Raw genomic sequence first — 22572 nt, 5'->3', positions numbered from 1 at the left:
AACCTCTATGTGTATAAAACTTTATTATGATCAGTGACAAGCAGTTAGATTCAGATAATTCCATAGAAAGTAATATAGAAAAATTACCATATTACCTTTATTTTCCAGTATGAAGGACGAAATGATGTGATCCCATTCTTCATTTTTTGTATCCAACAATACCAGGACAAGATCAAACCTGCTAAGAAGAGGGCTTCCAAGGGCTATGTTGACAGAGACAGATTCATTAGTGTCATATTGGCCCTTAGGATTGGTTGCTGCCAAAATTGTGGTCCTTGTATTCAGTTTGCACACTAAACTGAAGGAAAAGGATGGCTGGCATTAGTGTCAAACAGAACTGAACTATTTTAGAAATGACTTTTAAAAGCTACTGGCAGAACATCTTTCATTCATTCTGGAATCACAAAGCGTTCCATTGATTTCATGTGAGCTGAACAGCTCAGGATGATGGTAACAAGTCATGGGAAAAGGCTTGTGGATTATAACAAAGTACAGTTTGCATGTGTGTGGCAACCCAAACATGTAGGTGATGGATGACAACAGACCTATTTTGACTAGAGGCAACAACACTACACACTTTAAATTGGCGTTGGATCGCCAATTTCTTGCTGATCTGATAAATAAAATGGTTTTGTCAGCGAGAACAAGAATGAAATATCTAGAAAACTAATACTGAATTCGAAAACTCTAAATTCTGCCAGGTCCCAATCACAATTAATCAAATTCATCTCTCACTTTGCTTCAATCTACCTAGATATTCCCTGACCAGCCCCACTATCTAGTCTTTCCCAGGAGACCCTATTTGGTTAATCAGAAACTGATTATACTGATACTTGAAAAATTATGACCCTCCCATCCAAAGTTTCATTTCCACTCTGATACCGTACATGCTACTTATACATTCAGCTATGCTTATTTGATGCACCGTAAGTACATATACCTATTAGACAATTAAACATATTCTTACAGAATCAACATACAAACAATCTGACTTGTAGTAAGAGCCTCTGTGACGGCTCTTGAGTACAGTAAATTTTTTGCCTTCCTTAATTCGTTTGACCTTGACCTGAGATTTGTTTTCAGAGCACCAGAAGGATATTTTTTCTCCTAGTAGTCACAGCATAACTAGGCAGCTGTTCTAAATCTGACTTAGGAGCGATCTATTTCTAGTTGGTGCCATCTTAGTCCTCAGCTCACATATTGAGTGGGAGCAAGTGCAGCACCAATCAACTTAGCTTTCATATTTGTAGCAGTACGCAACATGGGAAAAGCATTTTGACCTGCAGCCAGTATCAACAGAGATTCAAAAGGGAAATCTGAGTTGACCCCTTTGCGTAATGCCATAAGGATTGCTAAATATGGAAGGAAAGGTTGGAACCCCAGAACACATACTTGGAATGGAAAAAGAATCTAAAATTCCATCTGCAGCACTAAACAACAGTTTCATTGCGCTCCTGACTAAAAATGGATTTCCATTTTTACTGAAAATAGTATCCAATAATGGACATTTCAAGACCGTGTTTATGATCAGACTTATATTGGTAGAAGGATGATGCAATCATAACATTATTTTCTCACATATCCTGCTTTTTATACACATCCAGAAAGCATTGCTGCAGATTCAAAATTTTAACAATTCACTGTGGTATCTCAAACAGGAAATGGGACAAACGGAGAGCTAATAGCCAAACAGAAGCTGCTGCTTCTTCACCTGGCAATTTTGAAAAATGCTGGAAGGATATTAAAATTCAGCAATGCACTCAAATGATAGAGGCTGCGAAAGAGCTTTGGAGCTGCAGGTTGCCCACTGCAGTTGTTATGTTATTTGTGAATTAGACCATTATGGCTTATTCAATAAACCATGGCAAAAAGTCCTGATTTAGCTTTATGTGTAAGAACAATCTAGTAAGGAAATGGTAGATAGCAACTTTCTTTCAAAACAAAATAAAACCTTCTTGAGTAGCGGCAACAACAGTAGCCCTTAGGAACATCCTTCCCCCAGAGGTGAGACAAGCCCCCTTGCTCCTGAACTTTCGTAAGGAACTAAAAACCTGGTTTTGTCATCAGGCATGGAGCGGGAAGGAGAAGAGTCATTCGTGGGGATGGCTAGCACCCTAGAAGGGCCTTTTACACTCACGGACTGAGATACAACCTTAGCCATCGGGATTTTATTACATATTATATTTTATTGTCTATTTATATTTATATATTTATATTCATTGTATTTATATGGACATTGAATTTTAAATTTTGTTTTGTTGTAAACCGCCCAGAGTCCCTCCTTGTGGGGGGAGATGGGCAGTGTTAAAAATTTGATTAAATAAATAAAATAAACAAGGGGAAAAAACAAATGTATGTAAACACCTCAGAAAATAAAGTCAGCGTTAAACTGTCTTAAAAATGGTCTTTTCCCAGGTTTATAAGAACACCCATCATGGAGTAAGGGATTCAATGACCTTGCAGCTCATGCTTTTAATTTGGGCAATAAAGTGCTATATATATTATTTACTTTTTGATTACTGGGGTTTCCTGTCTTCTAAGGCAAGTGCAATATATACTTATGGGTGGGTTATAACTATGTGGGTTGCGATCTATAACTTCCCTATGGAGCACAATGATTTTTTTTTATTGAAGTTGAATTGTGTTGTCTCTGATCTCAGTAATAAAGTTGACATATGTTTAATTCCATCTATAGTCCGCCTTTCTTCCCAGACATGTTTTTTCTTCTCTCCTGTCCCTATTCTATCCTCTGTGAGGTTGGTGAGATGGACAGATATGGACTGGAGCAGACTCATCTGAAAAACTTTGTAGCTAAATGGGGAGCTGAGTCTGGATTTTTCACAGCTTAATTTCTACCCTAAAACCACTTCATCACACAGGCAATCCTACAACATCAGCACAAGGATCAACAAATTTTAAAAAAGTAGGGCTGGGATCTTAACATATCACAGATACTTACCCAGCCTTGGCCACACTGATGGTTTGCTGTTCCATGGCCTCATGGATGCTTGTTCTGTCATGTTCCTTGATGCTGTTAAACTCATCTATGCAGCACAGGCCTCCGTCAGCCAGGACCAGTGCGCCAGCCTCCAAATTCCATTCTCCAGAGTCTTTCACAGCAGTCACAGTCAAACCTTGAGAACAAAATCCTCCCTATAAAAGCTTGGTAGTACTAGTAGTAGCTGTTTTAAAAATGAATGCATTTGAAGGCAGAGTATTCTTGCTCTGAACTTCATCTCAGCATGGCTTTCCAAAGCACATGCTTAACCCATATGAACATGACAGCTTTACTAATTCTGGGTGAACACAAATTTGGCACTGCTAACACCTACATGGTTACCAAGCAACTTTCTCATCAGTCCTCATGAAAATTCTGCATTTTTAAGCAGATCATAACCAAAAAAGACAATAATAAAGCTAACTAGGTATGATTTTTTTAAAAACTGTAGGCAACTTGCTTGACATATACACAAGAGACAAATTAAAGTAAAATAACAAATAGCTAGAGGTACAAAATAATTTATTTTGTACCTCTAGCTTTTCAAATATGAAGCCACTCTGTTGGGTATTAGAAGGCCTTGCCCCTACTCCTTTTTTGATGCAGCATTGATAGTTTATCACATGAAAAACAAATGGAAAGTAAGACTATTTTCTCAAAGGAGATTAAACATTTGGTTTTAGCTAGAACAGAATATATATATATATATATATATATATATATATATATATATATATATTCATATCCATGCTGCTCTGGCAGTTTGTTTTTCAATCGGCTGATCTACAAGTAGTTTTAGTGCTGTTGCATGGTAAATTTACTGCAGTGGCAAAATTGCACTATGCGTCCAATACTGAAGAAGTGCTACTTCCCCATTTTAGCACTTCTCCAGATGTGGGACTTCATCTTCCAGAATTCACCAGCCAGCATGACACTTTGCTGAGAATTCTGGGAATTGAAGTCCATAGAGTTGGAGTGTGTCCAAGCTGGAAAAGGTTGACCAAGTGAAACAATTAATCTACTGTAACTTCATCATCATTAAATGAATCTTTATAGGCTTACTTTGGGGCAATAGGAAAACTCAGCCATACTAGTAAGACCAAGATTCTTCCTAACAATGGAATAATACTGTCATAAAAACCTGATAATTCAATGCCACATTCCACAGCATCAAGATTTTCTCAAGAAATGATGAACAAGAGTGCCTTTTGACCTACACGGTACTGGCACAATTCAAGGGCATGTGTCAAACAGCAGCACATACCTCACTCTTGCCCTAACCATATATTCACCATTCATGAAGAAAAGGAGAGAGATCAGACATTAGGCAACTTCACATATTAACACTAAGCCACAGTTTATTTTAGCGACAGTGGCTGGGTTCATATATCTTTTTAAACAAACATCAAACAACCACTCTGTGGCTCAGCAAAATGTGTAGCCATTGCATTCCAGGCAAGTTCTACACAGAGCTGGACTTCCAAGGAGGAACCTATATATAGATAGGTTAATATCAAAGCAAACAGTCATTAAGGCAGGGGTGGGAAATCTGTGGCTCCAGCTCAACTAAAATCCCTCACCACTGCCCATGCTGGTTACACCTGTTGAGAATAACTGCTCCATTGTTGGGAGTTACAGTTCTTCAGGTTCTTCTTAATTGCTTAGGTAATCTAGGTTCAGATTACTGAGTGCTTTAAAAGTAAAAGTCAGACCTTTAAATTGAGTCTAATATCAGTTACTGAAATTATTGCAAACTTGGCAATATATGCTCTACATGGCTAGGACCAATCAACAACACAACACATGCATTCTGAACTAGTTACAATTTCTAGATGCTTCTGAAAGGCAGCATCACAATGAAGTTCACTGCAGCAGTCTGAGACGTGACCAAGCCATCAATCACATGCATAGATCATCTGAAAGGAAGGCTACAGCTGGAAAACCATTCTGAGCTGCAAAAAGGCATTCTTGGTTATGATGTCACATGCACTGAGGTCCAGCATTGATCCTGAAGCACCTCCAGAAGGTGAACTCAAGCCTTCAGAGGAAGTACAAAGCACCTAACAGAGGCTGAAGACCAATCCCAAACATGTTTCCAATTACATCTTGTCTGAATTACAGTTGTGCTTTTTTTATTATTATTATCCGCTGCTAGGCCTGCCCATGACCAATGAGTCTAATCAGTGTTCAGACTTTGACTGCCTCTCCAGAACCTGGTGAGAAGAGGAAATGGAGCCCATAGTCCCCAACACATTGCTAATAATGAATCCCATAGATGTTTAAACAGCATGAGACAAGTCTGTAGGTTGAGTCATGGCAACTGGATTTCTTTCTTTCTTTCTTTCTGGTTGAAAGGTTTTGCTGCTTGTCCAAGCGGTGAAACGTTTCAACCCCAAAGAAAGAAATCCAGTTGCCATGACTCAACCTACAGACAATTCCACCTGGATGACTGAGAATCTGCATCGGCAGCATGAGACAAGATAGAACCCTGAACCCTGTCTCCATTGGCAATCCTAGTAAGAAAGGAAGACAGGCTGGCTGGTCACTTCACTGGCTTCTCCAAAGGTTACTGGAATCACTGAGATCTACAGCAAACAACTAGGCCAAAATGAGGAAACATATACAAAGACATTATGTAAATACCAACACTACACATTTGCATCCTGACATCTGATGTAAGTGCACACTTGCAGAATTTGCCTATTATCGCACACCTGCCATCATTTGCCCTACCTGTGGGTGCCTGTGATCAGAATGGCCTAAGAAACAGCCACCCTTTGCAAGCATCCGTGCCACAATCTCAATAGTTAAGTAGAAAAATAAAACTGATTATTGAACCAAGGCCAGAAGTTTTGGGTTAAGCCAGTGTTTCTCAAACTTGGCAACTTTAAGACATCTGGATTTCAACTCCCAGAATTCCCTAGCCAACACCAGCTTAAGTTAATGAAGTCGCCTAGTTGCTAATCTGAACCAGCAACATCATTTGGCATGTATGCACATGTATGGCATGCGTTATCTTTATTGCAATCCAACGCCATCACATCCATCAGCCAACCCTTTCAACCAAAAGCGGGTAAATTTTTACGCAAAATTAAACCCCAAAATCAGCACCGAACGAGGGAACAGGAAGGAGAGCCTTCCTCCAAGAGGCAGCCCCCCAGGCCGGGCCAACAGCACACCCGCTTCCTATAGCGAGGTCCCCCGCGCTGGTTCCTCCGAAGTCCTGCGGGCGGCTCCGCCGCGAGAGCCGGCGCCGGGCCCGGCAGGTGGAGCGCCAGCGAAGCTTCCGCAGTCCGTTCCAGCCACGGAGCCCTTCTTGCTCTCTCAGGGAAACCTCGGCAGCGGGAGGAGGGTCACGGCTCCGCCCGTAGCCAATCCGCGCCCGCGCTGCCAGTTAACCGAGGAGAATGGGCTGTAGTTTCGTGGAGTAGGAAAAGCTGCAAACAGTGTGGTGTGCTCTCCGTGCAAAAAGAAATACACGCACCCGGCCGATGCCTACGCTAAGGGTGCCAGAAACAGAGGGGAGGGCAAGGAGCCAAGTTTCCTAACTGGTCTCTCCATCCTTGGCCGCCGTCGGCGTCTGTCTTCTGCACAAGGCGAGCCCCCTGGACTTTCTCGGGCGGCAGGAACACGCTCTGACTATTGTTTGCGGGTCCTCTCCCATTCTCGCCCGCGCGCCCTCCCTCTTACCCACCCACCCAACCACCCACCCAATATGGCAAAGGTTCAGGTGAACAACGTCGTGGTGCTGGATAATCCTTCGCCTTTCTACAACCCCTTCCAGTTCGAAATCACCTTCGAGTGCATAGAGGACCTCTCCGAAGGTGAGTCCCGGGGAACCTTTTCCTCCCTCTTAGGCGCATTGTGCGCCGCGACCAGCTTTTTCCGGCTTCCAGGCTTAAACTTTGTGAAGGCCTTGGCTCCGAGAGCGTCTCTCTGCGGGGCTGCACCGGGCGGGATGGCCGGGGGAGCGGGCGGGCGGCGCTGGGTTTCCCCCGGCCGCGCGGCTTTGGGCGAGCCCCGAGCGCCCGCGAGAAGGGGAAGCCGCGCAAGTTGCTTGGAAGTTGTGCGGGTGCTGGGAGCAGCCATGTTGCCACCGTCGTGGTGAGCAGCTCGTCGGGCGCGTACGCGAGAGGAGGGCTTAAGCAAGCCCCGACCGCACGCTCGGAGCTGGACGCCGAGCCGCGAAGGGGCAAGGCAGGGCAAGGCTCTGCCGGCAGCGGCCTGGCTTTAGGTGGGCCTGGACCTCTTTCAGCAGCCTGGGTGGAGCACGGTTTGCTTTTCCTTCTCTTTGCCAGAGGGACTCACAATTGCAAAGCGTGGAAGTACTTGTAGAAGTGACCGTGGCGCTACTTTGCTTCCGTAACTACTCGTACGCTTCTCTTTTAGAAGAGCGTTTGGTTTTTAAACACCTCGTAGGTCGGGACTAGCGAGCAATTCCAGTTGTCGCTTCCCTCTGTAGCGAAACAAAATCACCGAGCGCCCTCTCAACTCTCTCCCGCCTCACAAACAGGGACGTACTGGTGCGCAGAGAGCCACCCGTCTGTCTCCCATCCTCCCCAGTGGACAGAAGGATGGTGTTGGGTACTACGGAATTGTGCTGTAGTTTGGAATAACCTCAATTGCCCACCCAGTAAACTATTTTCAGGACTGACTTTCGGTATTTGGTTGCAGTGGCTTGATTTGATTGAAGCCTAGCTAAGATTACAATTTCCTATTTTTGTTTTCAAGTTTAGAGTTCTAAGAGATGGTAGTTTGGAAGGGGGTTTGCTATTGTGTGTGTGTGGGGGATTTTAATAAAATTTTGAATGTTTTATTTAAATATCTTTTTTCTAATGCAGATTTGGAATGGAAAATCATCTATGTGGGTTCAGCAGAAAGTGAGGAATATGATCAAGTTTTAGATTCAGTTTTAGTAGGCCCTGTTCCTGCAGGAAGACACATGTTTGTATTTCAGGTAAGCCAGTTCTTAAATACTGCACAACTGTTTATGTTTGATTGCTACTCTAAATGGTTTTGAGGTAAATTGGAGGCAGGAGTATTAGATATGTTCACTGCCTTGAGTAACCTTTGTATATATAAATAAAAGGCAGGATAAAAGTCTAATAATAGAAATAATAAATTCTTCATGACAAAATGTCACTAATTCAGTGGTTAAATGCAACTGAAATTCAGAGCTGTCATTTATTTAAAGCAGTTTCCAAACCTAGAGTTTAACCCAAGCCTAGACAACCATCTTTAACTGAAACCTAATTTAAAACCACAAACTTCTGTATGTGCCCAAGTTGGGTTCAAGCACACTCCTGTTCATCGCACGAACAGTAAGTGATCCAGAGCAAAAGTAATTGCTGAGGAGCAGAAGAGGCCTAAGCGGAGCAGAATTGTCTTCAGCTGCGTTCTCACAGCATGTTAGGTCACAGTTAAAGACCAACTTTAAACCTGATCCTTGGATGCTGTGCCCCCACCTGCACTGAAGCTTAACAGGATCAGTTACCTGAAGTAATCTCAATTATGTTCAAACCTAGAGGAGAGCATTTATTTGAAGACAACCCTCTTGTCTGGCTTTCAGAGGTGTGAAAGTAGTAAATCTCCCAAAATGGGGTGATTCCATTTTTTTTTTTTTTACAACTGGAATGGGCAAGGCTAAACCTCCCACTAGATTTGCCTTGCTTTGCCTTGCTCTGACCATAAGTGGGCCACTTCATTTATTGAACCAGAGGGGCAGGAGGAGAGATAGCTGCAAAAGTAGCCAAGATACCAGTGGATCCCAAACTAATAAGGGCTGCCTAGTGTTTCTTCAGTTGTCCAGCACCATGGGTAGTGCCAAACTAGAGAAAATTTTGCCCATTAAGATCCTATGGGGAGGTGCTGCTTGGTCTCTTGCTGGAAGAGATAAGCAAGGCTTCTTGGTAGATTCCTAACTTCTGCAGCTTCCTCCCATTGGAAGTCAACCTTCAGGAAGGCTAAATATAGTAGTTATTTAAGGCACCAATTCCCTGAATTAATTGCTTTGTCATAATTCCATTTTGGGCTAAATTTTTGAACTGCTCCTTTATTTTTTATTTCTTCAATATTTTTATTGGAGGTTCTCTGCAACCAGAGATGAGGAGCACAGATAGCATATAAGTAGTATGAGCATCTCATTTTATCTTGTGGTTGGGTTTGTTTTAACCAGTTTGTTGAACAGCCCATGTTAGCATGTTATCTTCTTAACATAAACAACACGGCAAGATCAATACGTGCATGCATGGGTATCTCTTTAGGAAAAGTGAATCCCAGGGCACTTCTGTAACCATGGTTCATGTTTTTTACTCCAAATTGCCAATAAAAATATAATTGTTTCTAGTATGATTTTGTCCAAAACTCTGTGATTGTATTGTGGCAAACTGGCAGAACTTTGTGGCAAATTTGAAATGCAGTATATTTTTATTCATGTATTTATAAATAAATAAATAAATTTATTCAAGGCCCATCTCCGCCGCATGGGGAGGCATATTGCTCCTGAAGAAATTCTCTCTACTTTGGAAGTGAAAGAAAACTCCTTTTAAATGTACTTTTATAAAAGAGATGAATGAGTATAAATTACTGTTCCAGTGCTTCCATTTCAAAATGCTTGTTGTCATACAGCATTTCTCTCTCTTTCACCAGAGGTGGAGGGAGAGGGGGCTAGAAGGGTCAGGACTATTTTTAAACTTCAACATAAAGGAGAATGATCAACTGGTTCATTCAAGATAATTAGCTAGTTTGGTATGAAGAGGACATGGTCTTTTAAAATTTACGCTAACCCTGTAAGCAAGATTAAGTATGATGTGTCTGTTGTTCTGGAGCCTGTTTATAATGTACTTTAGTATGTGCAAAGCATGAAAAAAAATCACTGTGTGTGTGTGTGTGTATAAATATGGTTTGGTTGGATGAGTCAATCTAGTCTTTTAAAAGGTTGACCTTTGAGATGAAGAATTAAGGCAGATACTTCCTCTCAATTAAATAGTCTGGTTGTGAACATATAAGCACACACTTACTTGGTGGTTGTAATCAAAAAATTCTAAGGTGAAAGAAAGCTAGTAATGCATTAAGTCTAAAAATTAACTTGGAAAACAATCTGACTCAAGATGAATCCATGATAGTGTTTGAAATTTAAATTATGTATCTTGATGATCAGTCCTATTCTCTTATATTTTTTGCTATAGGCAGATGCTCCTAATCCAGGACTTATTCCTGATGCAGATGCTGTAGGTGTAACGGTTGTCTTAATCACCTGCACTTATAGAGGTCAAGAATTTATCAGAGTTGGGTATTATGTAAACAATGAATATACTGAAACGGAATTGAGAGAAAACCCTCCAGTAAAGCCAGACTTTTCTAAGGTAGGATATAATATGCTGTGTAATTTCATTTACTTTTTTTTTTTTTACTAATTTCAGTTTAAATACTCAAAGCTAAAATAGAATTTGTTAGTCAACATTACTTAAAAATAAGCAACAGTTAATAAGTCAAAATTAAGTAGCTTTTGGTCATCTGTCAATGATAGTGCTGCATTTTGTACCTCCTGGGTCATTCCTACCTCTAGGGTAGACTGAGGGAGTGTTGGTAGACCAGCAAGGATAGCTTCTCCCAAGCATTTGCCCCATGCCCCTTACAATTATATTGTGAAAAAAGGAAAGAACTACTTGAGAAAGTTTTCCTCCAAACTAGAGATTTACGAACACAAAAGGTGTGTGTGCATCAGGCAGAATCAGCGCTCTGTGCATGGACCCAGAGCCAACAGGGGAAAGGAAGGCTGGTGGTGCACAGCTGTGGAAAGGCAGGGTAAAGCCAATGTGCGGTGCCAACAGGAGAGAGGGGAAGTTCATTGGTGCAGAGCAATGGGGAGAGAGGGCATAAAGGGAAGGAAGCTGCTGCAGAAAAGATCAGAAGGAAGGCTGTTGCACAGCTAGGAGATGGGGAAAGAGGAACAAGGTCTGCTAGCCTTGCCTTCCTTGCCTCTTAAAACTCTTCCAGATTTGCCTTGGCTGAAACCCCAATCAGCCTTGGGGTTTCCTTCAGGCAAACTTATGTGGCACAATGTATTGGCTGTGTGTGGAAGGAAGCACATTTTTTGCTTCATGTGCCTATGTACTCTAAACTAACAAGGATGGATTTGTGGTGAATGGACTTAGAATCTTAATTCCAGTCCCAATTCACAAATCCCAGGCTTGAACATGTGCTCAGAGGAATCCCCTTACTTCATCTTCAGTGTATGTATAGCCTAGCTTGGGACGCTACAGGCTTATTGCAGCTTGTTTAACTCTGTGTGTGGGGGTGGGTGGGAGGGGTTAGTTCTTAGCTAGACAAAGATAGTTTTATGACTGCCTGTCAGTTGTTTGATGCCTTTTGAACTATTTTACCTCTGTTTCCTAAACAAAATTTCATTCTAGATATTATTTTAGTTTGCATCTAAGGTTAAATGTGGGACAGACATCAAGCCCTAGAACTTGAAATAACTCTTGGTTAGTCTAGGAATGCATACATATGTTCCTTTGCAGAGTAAATACACCCTCATCCTAATGATAGATGCTGCTGGTTAATAGTTTATAGCAGAAAGCATTATAATGGAGCAGATTCTAAGTCTGGGCATATGATTTCTGGGTAAGTTTAAGAGTCTTCAGTTTTTTTGTTTTTTTTCATTAAAGGCAGTTCAGAAAGATTTCCTTCCTTTATCTAGGCTTTACTGTAAATTTAATATTTCACTTTGCAGGACAAAAAAATGTCCAAATCCATTTATGTTATCTTTGCTGAAAGGAAGAGTGTTTTGGCTGTACTATTTGGTATTACACAACGTAATATCTATAGGTGGTCCTTAGTGACCACTTGTTCAACAACTGAACTTACAGTGGTGCTGAACGAGTGGTACTTATGACTGGTCCTCGAAGTTCTGGCTGTTGTGGTGTCCCCGTGATCTCCATTTGTGACCTCCTTTGCCTGCTTCCTACATGCAAAATCAATGGGGAAGCTGGCAGGAGGTTGCAAATGGCGATCATGAGACATCCTCACGTAATCACCCCTGGTGATTTGCTTATCAGCAGCAACAGGAAGTGCTGGAATTTCCGTTGCTAAGTGGCATGATCACGTGACATCGTGCTTTATGACCGTGTTGTTTAGTGATGAAATCTACAGTCCCAATTGCTGTTGTTGACCAAAGATTCCCTGTATTTTTCTTTACAAAAATATATAAATTGTGAAGATGCAGCAGTTTAAATAGGCAAAGTGTGGACATTCAATTTGTGGTGGAAACATGTTTGTCCAATTATCAAACAATATTGTTTGGGAAATACTAACTACTCAGTGATAGAATTTTTTTGGACATGAATATCACTTCAAGTTCCTTCAGAGAGCTCTTTCATCATTAATTGAACCAATACATGGAATGTGAATTCCTACAGTGGAAAACTCTTAACCTGTTTATTTTTGAGAATGTAGATCTGAATCACAAACTTAACCTTCAGTGAAAACATAAGGGACACAGAGGGGAGAGTTGACATTGTCTTTAGAGCAAAAATGGGGATTGTTTTTCTGTTGGGAAGTTAATCTGCAGCTGCAGCCCACCTACGTTTGTACCAGTTGATTCTCTTTACTGTTTTATCAGAGAGCAGAATTGAGGGGAATAAACCTGTTCTGAATTGTCTCGCTTTTGACCTTTAAACAGCTGTATTATTTTTCTCAATGTCTTGACTTTTCTCTTCATAAACCAATGTTGTGCTCATCATCCAGTACAGAGGATAGTCTTCTCTTATGAACCTAAATCTTCTAAAACATTCATCTCCCTGTTTTCCAGCTCCAGAGGAATATTTTGGCATCTAATCCCAGGGTTACAAGATTCCATATTAATTGGGAGGACAACACTGAAAAACTGACAGATGCTGAGAGCAGCAACCCAAATCTCCAGTCACTCCTTTCTACAGACGCCCTGCCTTCTGCCTCAAAAGGGTGGTCAACATCTGAAAACTCGCTAAATGTCATGTTGGAATCTCATATGGACTGCATGTGACCCACTACCTTCTGCACTATGTTATTTGTTGAGCTCTAAACACACACAGTACACACAACAGAACCATCACGGGAAACCTTTTTCTTTGGAATTCCATATTAAAACAGATGTGAAAATCGTTTAAAAACACACACCTTGTAGAAAGTTTATAAGGAAAAGTATTTGAGTGGATGTATAAATAAAGCTATTTTTAAGTAACTCTGAGGTTTTATTTAATCTAGTGTTAGTTTGTTAGCAATATGTATAAAGATATGTAAACTGAGGGGTAGGCATGGATGATAGAAGTTTACGTATTTTTAGTTGTAAAATATAGGCTGGCTTTAGTAAGTCTGTGTAGGCTTAGCCTAAATGAACTGGTCTTTTTATGCTTTAGAAGCTTCGAGTCTGAATTGCATGCAAAGTGGGCAGAGCTGGCCCAAACAAAAGATGGCAGCTACCTGTAAAATGTACAGATGTCAATTTTAAGATTCGTATGAGATTGCTCCCCTGCAGCCTAATACCACTCTATTGGTGACAACAATGGGGTGGTGCCAAGGTGGACTTGGCTGGGCAGGTGCCACTGCACACTTCTCAGATTATGATGGCTCCTGCATGTGAAAGGAAAGAAAATGCGACCAACTAGTAACACTTCAAAGCCTGACAGATTTTAAGCTTGCAAGCAATGTTGGAAAAGGCACAGCTGCAATTGGGGTTGTATAGTAACTCAGTCCAGAAATGAAGGGATTTTAATCCACTTAGCTGGTCGTGGTACTCCAGTTTTTTCCTTAACAAGGTGGCAGAATACTGTTATAGGAGGTTATGGTTTAAAAAGGACAAGCCCTAAACCTTTGAAAGTATAGTACAATTATCCACAAGTGCACTGTTCTTTAACTTGTAACTACTGTCCTCTTCTCCCATTCAGGACAGCTGAATGTAGTGCATTAGAAATTTACTGTGACCTGCTAAATGTCAAGGAAGCTCTGTTGTTGGCTCTCAGATGAAATATTTACATATAGTTAGTAGAATGTATGATTTGCAAAGAGCATAGGCTTGAGTATAATCAGTGTGACTTCCCTAAATGCCATTCATATTTAAGAGTATATTTGTACATTATTACATTAGCTGGTTAAGACTATTGATTCAGTTTCTTAGCTATATCGGGTGCACCAGAAATGGTGCATTTTGGGCTCTTTTTTTTGGTCCCTTCGAGTCAGCGTTGACTCCTGGCAACTGCCTGGACCGGTCCCTACAGTTTTCTTGGCCAGGTGTTTCAGAAGTGGTTTGCCCTTGCCTCCTTCCTAGGGCTGAGAGAAAGTGACTGACCCAAAGTCACCCAGCTGGCTTCATACGAAGGTGGGGCTAGAACCCACGGTCTCCTGGTTTCCAACCTGGTACCTTAATACTACACCAGACTGGCTCTCTTGGCTAATCTTAGAACAATCTTGTTCCTTGAAAGAGCTCCCTTCCCCTCATAGAAGAAACTGCTATAAATACTACGGCCTGAAATTCTGCCTCACAGGTAATCTCTACAAAAGGGGTGACAGGAGCCTGGAGATGGCCAGATCTCTGGTCTGGATTCACTCACTGTCCTTTTTAGCTTTTCCCAACCGTCCTGCAGCAGAAACAACTTCCTTGAAACAGTATCAATAATACACTCAGGTATATTATCTGGAAATAGGTATAGGTGGGGTGTGTGTGTGTGTATCTTGTATTCTGAAACAGGCCGCAATGCATGTCACAAGCTTTCTTGGTGAATACTCTGAGGTGGCAAGGCCAAAGGAAAGTTAAGACAAAAATGGTTGACTTAATTAGGTATGAATGTTGCATCTGAAGCTCGGAATTCAGTATGCTGCTTTGGGTCTGCCATATATCTCAAGATTTTCCTTGCACGGATATCTTACTCATTTTTAGTGATGTGAAAAGAGGATGTGCCGTATGACCTCTTTTCACACTGCTACCTATACTACGGTGGCTAACCTTTTGTTATTACTCCCCACTTGACTAATTCCTGGAGCAGCTGCCAAGGGCAGAACATTTGCTTTGGCTTCCACTATCAGAATTCAGTGAGCAGCTAGTAAGAGTAAAATCGATATATGAAGGGGCATGCAAGATATTTTAAAGGTGATGGGGAGAAAGAATGAACTTTGGTTTTAAAGGTGATGGAAATAAGAATGATGATTTAAGTATGAATTTTAAAGCTGTGAAAATGCTGGTATGAATACGATCAGGCATTTTGAGCACATACTGTATGTATATTCATTTCCTCTTATCTCACCCATATGCTGCTCTGAACATTTTTCCTAAGACTCAAATATGGCTCTTGACCGAAAAGAGCTTGCAATAGAGACCTGCCCATAAAATAACCCCATGTTTAAAATATCTGCCATTGAAATTCTCCCTTGATGTCTGTTGTGTCACCATTGTCCAAATATTGCCATGGTCAGTGGCTGCTAAATATTGTTTCTGTAGGATCTCTGATTCAGAAGGGTTTGTATCCCCTACAGTATCAAAAACTGTCCTCTAGGAAGAGGGAGGGGCTATGTCAACTGACCAATTCTTGAGCTGATTGTCAAGAATTACTGATTTACCTCTCTATCCTCTTAAATAACAGTGTTTTAGAGGTATGTTAGTGAGCTTTAGGGCACATTTATCCCTGAAGAATATTTGCATGACCCACTCCCAACACATTAGCGATTCAAACAATTTTAGCAATGTTTCTTTTGAAACATATCCTAGATTCTAGTGTTCCTTCCTGAGCCTCCATCTTCTTCCGAAGTACCAGGATATGGATCTTTTCCTACTTTTTGGCACCAAGAGAGAACCACTTTTAATGCAAGTGGGCCTTAGCAAACTGCACACATGACTCTTGACATACCTGCCCGTATCTCTTAACATTATGTTTTGGTTACAAAGGCCCTTGCCTGCTAGGCAACCAACAATTCCTGCATGGAATTTCACTTCACCCTCATTTTTTTGTTTGAATACATGAAGGCCACACCCATTTCTCTAGAGGAAAATGGAGAATATTGCAGGGCTCAGCAGTTTCTTCTGTTCACACGTTTGCTATTATAAACTCTAAGTGGGACTAACCTTCACAAGAAAAATTGTGCCATTTACCTCCATTATCCCTAGGTCATCCTTCCCCAACCTGAATATAGTCAAGATGGGTGGATTTCAACTCTCAGCTTTTCAGCTGGGGATTTCTGGGCACTGGTCCACATACTTGGAAAGTATCTTGGTTGGGGGAAGTTTCTCTGGACAAATGACACCTGGATTTTTTGTTCCTTTCTGCAGCTTCTTTCCCATCCAAACATAGTAGAGTTTGATCCAGAGGAAAAAGTAAGTGGAAAAGGAGCTCTGCTATAGGCATGTAATTCCTAAAATCTTGATTGCTTGTCAAATGAAAGAGTATGGAGGGATTTTCATAATGGGACAGAGTATTTAATGTTGCTTGTAAAATCCATTGGGGAGAGCCACCACCTCCTAGATGTAACTATTGATTTATCATGAATCTGGTCACTACTTCACACAGTCTAATTCTTTCTGAGCAGCGTACATTTGCAGTGTCACCTCATCTCTGCTGCCTGAAATTCTTTTACCTTGGAGAACTTGGCCTTGTATATGCTACCATTATTCTGCCCCTGGGGGCTGCAGAGGTCAGGGTGATGATACTTTAATATGTTTCTCCCTTTGTTCTTGTATTTTGGGTTTTTAAATATTTTAAGTGTGTGAATAAGTTTATCAGAGAAAAACTGTGCCACTGTTACTCAAGATTGCTGAATCGGAAGATTGCAGGCAGTGCAAAAAAGAGGCTGGAGTTCACGGGTTGCTCTCCCTTGCCTGGAAATGAAAGTCCTCTTCCTGAGCTACCAGCAGTACTATACCAATTATGCAGAGTCATTCCTTAGTTACAAGCCAATTTAAAGATGCATTATTGGACAGGGTACTCTGGGCATGCATTACAACTCAAGTATCTCAAGGAGCATACTTTGTCTGTTATCTCCCTCCCCATACTACAAGTCACTGAAACAGGAACAGTTTTCTTCTGCACAGGGAAAAAAACTGCCTATAGCTGCACTTTTCCTGCCATCAGCACCAGCCTCTTTCCCTATCTCAGCATTTTCAGCCAACTATGGAATGAGAGATGACATATTGGATCACAGGAATATTTGGACTTGTAGAATGTGGAGGAAGCTAGGCAAGGATTTTGAAGGTCTAGCAACAACATCTGGGAGATAGTAAAAAAAGGGGGGAGTTGTGAACCACAGTGGGGACATGAGCCACAGCAGGAGAAAATGGGATGATTAGGGACAACTGTGGTTGTCAACAATCAGACAAACAGATTGCCAGAAAACTTGTGCTAGTGCCTGTGCAAAATATTCAGTGGGGCCTATGTACTGATGAGCTATTTGGCTTTTACCTATTTTCTAAAAGTTGATGTCCCTGCATTTGAGCATCGTTATTTACCTGCACTTGTAGATCCAATTCCTGCTGTAAGTACAGATCGTGGAGTAATCTTTGCTGCATATTTCAGAAACTGAGATTTACCGGTTCCAGGGTCTCCAACCAGTAAAAGATGCGATTCACCTGGAGGTAGAGTAAAGATGCCCAAGTTTTCTACAGAGCATATTTTAGATGAAAATTGGATTGAGTAAACATAAAAAGCAGAAATATAAGCCCATCGATAGCCTATAATTCATATGGAAAGCATACAAGTTTATTTAAATGCATGAATATCCAGTGCATAGAAGGAACTTATTTATCTGCCTGGGGTCAGTACATATGCATATTCAGCCTATGAAGCATTGTCTTGTGATGAATGCATGTATGCACACTACGATGCATGTATGCAAACTAGATACTCTAATAAAAGCTTTAAATCAGATAGGATCTAGTCCTATGAAATAGTACATTTAAACTTAAAGCTATCTTTAGAAGTAAAGGCGCAACACCACAGTACCAAATCCAGAAGAATCCTTGTTTTACACTTTCTGGGTTTCAGACCTTTCCTAATTCTTGTATTTTCTTTTAAGATGGTTGTGATGCATATCACAAGTTCATCATTCTTTTGTCAATTTAAGAGGATAAACATACGTACTAAGGCATCACAAAGAGGAGTTTTATTTTTCTTAAGATCTTAGGGTATATTGGATTTCGTTATAAATGAAATTGAAATTATGGTATTAACTAAGACTAAAATATTGTTCACATTAAAAATACATTATAGCATAACAGTGGCAATTTTCTGACAATGACATTTATGACTATTAATTTCAAGTGCAAAAGTATCCTTTGGGTTAAATGAGGTGCAATATGAAATAAAGAGATGCAAATTCAGTTAGGGTGAAAAAAGGAATGAAACATTATATGCATTTTTGTATTATAAAGATCCATACTTTAATTCTAAAAATTGTAAAAGATGTATATTTCATCTTTTTTAATTTTGATTCTGTTTGTAAGCATTATTATGTTGAGTTGTCTTTTCTATGTCTTGTAAAAATATCAGATGGAATCTTTAACCTGTTTGGTTCCACAAAAAGGAAAACTAATTTTACCTTAAAATATTTTTTCAATTCAGGCCAATAACTAATGAGTAGAGTGATAAAGAAGGGAGTTCTATTACAGCGTGGGAATAAGAGAGAAGAGAATATTATATACCAACCTCTAACTCGAGTACCGGTATTATCTGTTCTCTGAACCCCTCCCGTGAGCACCATAGCTACAGCCAATTTCACAAGATATAATCCAAAAATCTGAGGACACAAGCTTGCTAAAATTTCATTCCTCCCTGCAGAGTGTGAAAGAACAATACAGCAGATTAATACAATCTGATCTCTCTCTCTCACATACACAAACATCCCAGCTTTGACTCTTCTAATTTACTATGCTGCCTTTGGTTTAAGGTGAGAAATGATCAGTTAAAGTCTCTTTTGACTTGAACTTCAGCCTTGCTGACTTTTTGAACATCTATATAATTTTCAAGGCAACAATATGGAAGGCGGTTGCCACTGCTTCCTTCTGCAACAGTTTTTCAGCTTCTCAATCTAGACTATAGTCTGGGGTCTCCCATTCAAATACTAACCATGCTTAGCTTTTATATAGGTGTTTTAGAAATTACTGTGATGTTTTCTTAATCTTCATTCTATTTGGGGATAGTCTTATTATAGTAAAAATCAAATGCCAGATCCAATGGTTTTCATTGTATAATTTGACAGAGATAACAGGTTAAAGTGTTTTTTAGGTTAGGTTTATTCATTGATTTATTGAATCACTCTTTCCAGATGTTTAGGATGACAACTCCCATCATCCATTATCACATTTTAGCTTAACTGGGTCTAATGAAAGGTAGTTCAAAACATCTGGCAGACAATACATTGGGTAAAGCTTTGATATTCTAAAGGATGGAATCAAAGATTCCAGAAAGACTCCACAGATGATTATTGGCCCTTAGAGCACTATTCCAGGTGCAGAATTCTTACATCAACAAAAGCCTTCCTTTATTTAATTGGAAAAAGGCACATAATGGAGTAGGTGTCTCCAATGAAATGAACTGGAACTTCTATGGGGCCAACAGCTCTCCAGGCATCTTAAGAAGATACATGAAATTCTGGGTGGGAGACATAGTATATTAAAATGTATTGATCATACACATAAATGCCAGCTTCTGGGCTCTATTTCTTTGATCACAAATATGAAAAAAGAAATAAGCAAGGCTATTTGAGCTCTATCTGTGTTCAAACCACCCTCTCCATGCTATGGAATCTTTCCCCAATCTGATGCATTCCAAGATGTGGGACTGCAATTTCCATCATTCCCAGCCAGTACAATTAATAAAGGAAACTGTAGTCCAACAAACCTATAGGATGCCAAATTGGAGAAGGCTGCTGTTTGATGTCTCTTTGTACATCAACCCAACCAGACATAGCATAGTTTCATCAGTTAAAATTTAAGACACCATACTTTAACTAGCTTACCTTCCATTCTTTTTGTTAAAAATGAATTAACTGTTCTTATCCTCCTCCTTGGTTTAATTTAATTATTATCAATGAAATTCTCCGTCAGATCTTACAAAGCAGGGAATACAATTTTATTTATTTATTTATTTATTTATCTGTGTATCTAATTTATCCCCGCCCATCTCCTCCCGTCGGGGGCCTACAATTCAATTATAAGGGTAAAATTGGTGCATTTAAAGAGCAAGCTGTCCATACCAATCTGTTTATTGCATTTTTTGGCAAACCTGCTAAAGGATCATTCCTATGTCTTTCCCAAAAATCTTCAAATTCTTTGCAAACATCCTCATCAGCTGTGATGCCCATAATTTGCCCATTGTTGACCTGAATGTAATTGGCCTTCAAAACTATCTCTACATTACAGCGTGAATCTTGGTGAAAAGGCTTCCATCTCTGCATCACTACTCCATAAACTGTAATGTCATCACCTGAGGGAGACAAAAAACAAACAAAAACCAAGAATTGTCATAAAAATATGACACACATTAGTATTTTTATAGAGGTCTTGCCTGTTAGTAATGTACATGTCATGTTGTTTTATTGGTAATAAAATTATACTGATCTTACAACATGAAATGCCATTGTCTTAAGTCAAAATATCAAAATTTATTTATTTATAAATTTTTTCACCGCCCATCTCCCCCTCACGGGGGGACTCTGGGCGGCTTACAATAAAACAAGGTTAAAATTTAAAATCATTCCAAATACAGTAAAATAGAAATACAATAAAATCTAAATGGCAAAAGATTTTAGTCAGTCCGTGTGTGTAACAGGCCCCTCAAAATCACTTAGGGTGCTAGCCATCCCCAGGTATAGCTATTCCCCCTCCCATTCCAAGCCTGCTGACAAAACCAGGTCTTTAATCTTTTGCGGAAGTCCAGGAGCGAGGGGGCTTGTCTCACCTCTGGGGGAAGGATGTTCCAAAGGGCGGGAGCTACTGCAGAGAAGGTACGCTTCTGAGACCCCGTTAGATGGAATTCTTTTATGGATGGGGTCCGTAACATGCCCTCATTGCATGACCAGGTAGGGCAGGTCGATGTAATAGGGATGAGACGGTCCCTCAAATCATAATTATTGGCATTTGGGAACATAAAGGTCTCTTATGTCACATCAAGCCCTTGGTTAATTTAGTACATGCCCTTGTTTACCCTAACTGGCTATAGTTTTCTAGATGATGTCCATCCAAGAATTCTAAAGGAATTCAAAGCTTCTGAGTGAAAATGCTAAGCTGCTCACTAAATATGCTACTTCTTACAAAAGCCAGGAATCCTTCTACAAGGGCTAGAAAAAAAGCCACTGTAACTCAAATGTTTAAAAGGAGACCAAGAAGGGATAGAGGAAATTACAAAGCAGTTACTTTGAAACCTGTTTTGGGTAAACTGAAGGAGTGCCTTCTCTTGTATGCACCTACCCAGACCTTAAGATCTTCTAATGAGTTTCTCCCCACCAAAGGAGATGAAGTGGATCTCTACAAGGCAGACAGCCTTTTCTGCAGTGGCACTCATTTATAGAATGCCCTCCCCAGAGAGGCTCAACTGGCACCCCCATTAGTATTTTGGAACCAGGCTTTTAATCATATTTTTATCGTATTCTAATTGTATATTAAGTCATAGTTTTAGAGTTTGATGACTACCTTGCTGCTGCCTAGTTTGTGTAGTGTCTTTATTTTGTATTTTATTTGATTTTATTGGATAGGTTTTAACTCAAATTATATTGTCTCTTTTTTTGGTGTGTTTATTGTAAATCATCCAGAGAGCTTTGGCTATTGGGCTGTTTAAAAAAGTAATTGCAGAAAATTATTATAAAGGAAGTAGGCACATAAAAGAATCTAACTTATATTTTTTAAATAGAATAAAAACCAGATTCAGTTATTTGACCATATCAAGAGTATAAAACCAATAAAACTATACAGGTAAATGCAAATAAAACAATAGAACAAATTCATAATAAATCATCACCCCCTACAGTTAACCCCAATCTGCTCTAAATTGTCCTCTTCAAAATGGCTTTTGATATAAAGAGTGCAGTCTTACTAGTGATATGCAGGTTTGTTCCCTGCAAAAACTAAGACAGTTTCTCCTGGATGCCCCAGTATTTTTTGGCTTTTAAATAAGAATCTAAGTGAGCAGTCCTTTCTTCAGGATATAGTTTGCAATCAAATATAATATGTGCAGTGTCTGGTGCACCACAGATACCCAGTTTTTCTTCAAATGGAACTCCATGAAACCTTCCATTTCTTACCACAGAATCTGGTTGTTCAAAATGAGCTCTAGAAAAAGCTCTTCCGAGGTGTTGAGGCATATAAGTTGTTAAATACTTTTCTAGCTGGGAGGCTGATTTGTGTTGAGCCAGCCACTTCAAGGACTTGACATGTTTAAGGGATGCAATATCATCTTGGGCAGCCATATCCATGACCCTTTGTTTGAAACTTTTCTTGGCCTTCAGATCTGATTGGACTGGGAATTGGATGGAGAATCCATATTGTGAGATGGTATTTGAAAGTTGGGCAGCCCAAGCACGAGAAGGTGTATTATGCATCTGCTCTTCAAAACAAAGCT

The 22572-nt window shown here is 40.2% G+C and overlaps 2 protein-coding genes across 3 annotated transcripts in view; one reads left to right on the top strand and one right to left on the bottom strand.

Moving 5' to 3' along the window:
* Positions 1 to 22572, bottom strand: part of MCM9 (minichromosome maintenance 9 homologous recombination repair factor) — a 38261-nt gene that overhangs the window by 9484 nt on the left and 6205 nt on the right. Inside the window, exons 5-9 of one of the 2 annotated variants that reach the window (XM_063310659.1) lie at positions 20242 to 20442; positions 18664 to 18789; positions 17469 to 17588; positions 2960 to 3134; positions 96 to 298 (exon numbers count right to left, since the gene is read on the bottom strand). In XM_063310659.1, the coding sequence (XP_063166729.1) occupies positions 96 to 298; positions 2960 to 3134; positions 17469 to 17588; positions 18664 to 18789; positions 20242 to 20442 (825 nt within the window). Of the gene's footprint in view, positions 1 to 95; positions 299 to 2959; positions 3135 to 13428; positions 13610 to 17468; positions 17589 to 18663; positions 18790 to 20241; positions 20443 to 22572 lie in introns of those variants that run through there. The other variant, XM_063310668.1, reaches the window with a different exon arrangement.
* ASF1A (anti-silencing function 1A histone chaperone) lies at positions 6707 to 13220 on the top strand. Its single transcript, XM_063310646.1, has 4 exons — positions 6707 to 6822; positions 7840 to 7955; positions 10186 to 10362; positions 12810 to 13220. Exons 1-4 carry the CDS (start codon positions 6714 to 6716, stop codon positions 13020 to 13022), a joined length of 615 nt encoding a protein of 204 aa, XP_063166716.1. The 5' UTR covers positions 6707 to 6713; the 3' UTR covers positions 13023 to 13220.

Source organism: Candoia aspera, chromosome 1 (assembly GCF_035149785.1).
Source record: "Candoia aspera isolate rCanAsp1 chromosome 1, rCanAsp1.hap2, whole genome shotgun sequence".
NCBI classification, from domain to species: domain Eukaryota; kingdom Metazoa; phylum Chordata; class Lepidosauria; order Squamata; family Boidae; genus Candoia; species Candoia aspera.
The sequence above is the reverse complement of the archived record's forward strand: the minus strand, read 5'-3'. Positions and strand labels throughout refer to the sequence as shown.

Coding starts and splice junctions, on each gene's coding strand:
- ASF1A (XM_063310646.1), top strand. CDS start 6,714: ATGGCAAAGGTTCAGGTGAACAACGTCGTGGTGCTGGATAATCCTTCG. Junction 7,956..10,185: donor GACACATGTTTGTATTTCAG/GTAAGCCAGTTC, acceptor TTTTTGCTATAG/GCAGATGCTCCTAATCCAGG. Junction 10,363..12,809: donor TAAAGCCAGACTTTTCTAAG/GTAGGATATAAT, acceptor CCTGTTTTCCAG/CTCCAGAGGAATATTTTGGC.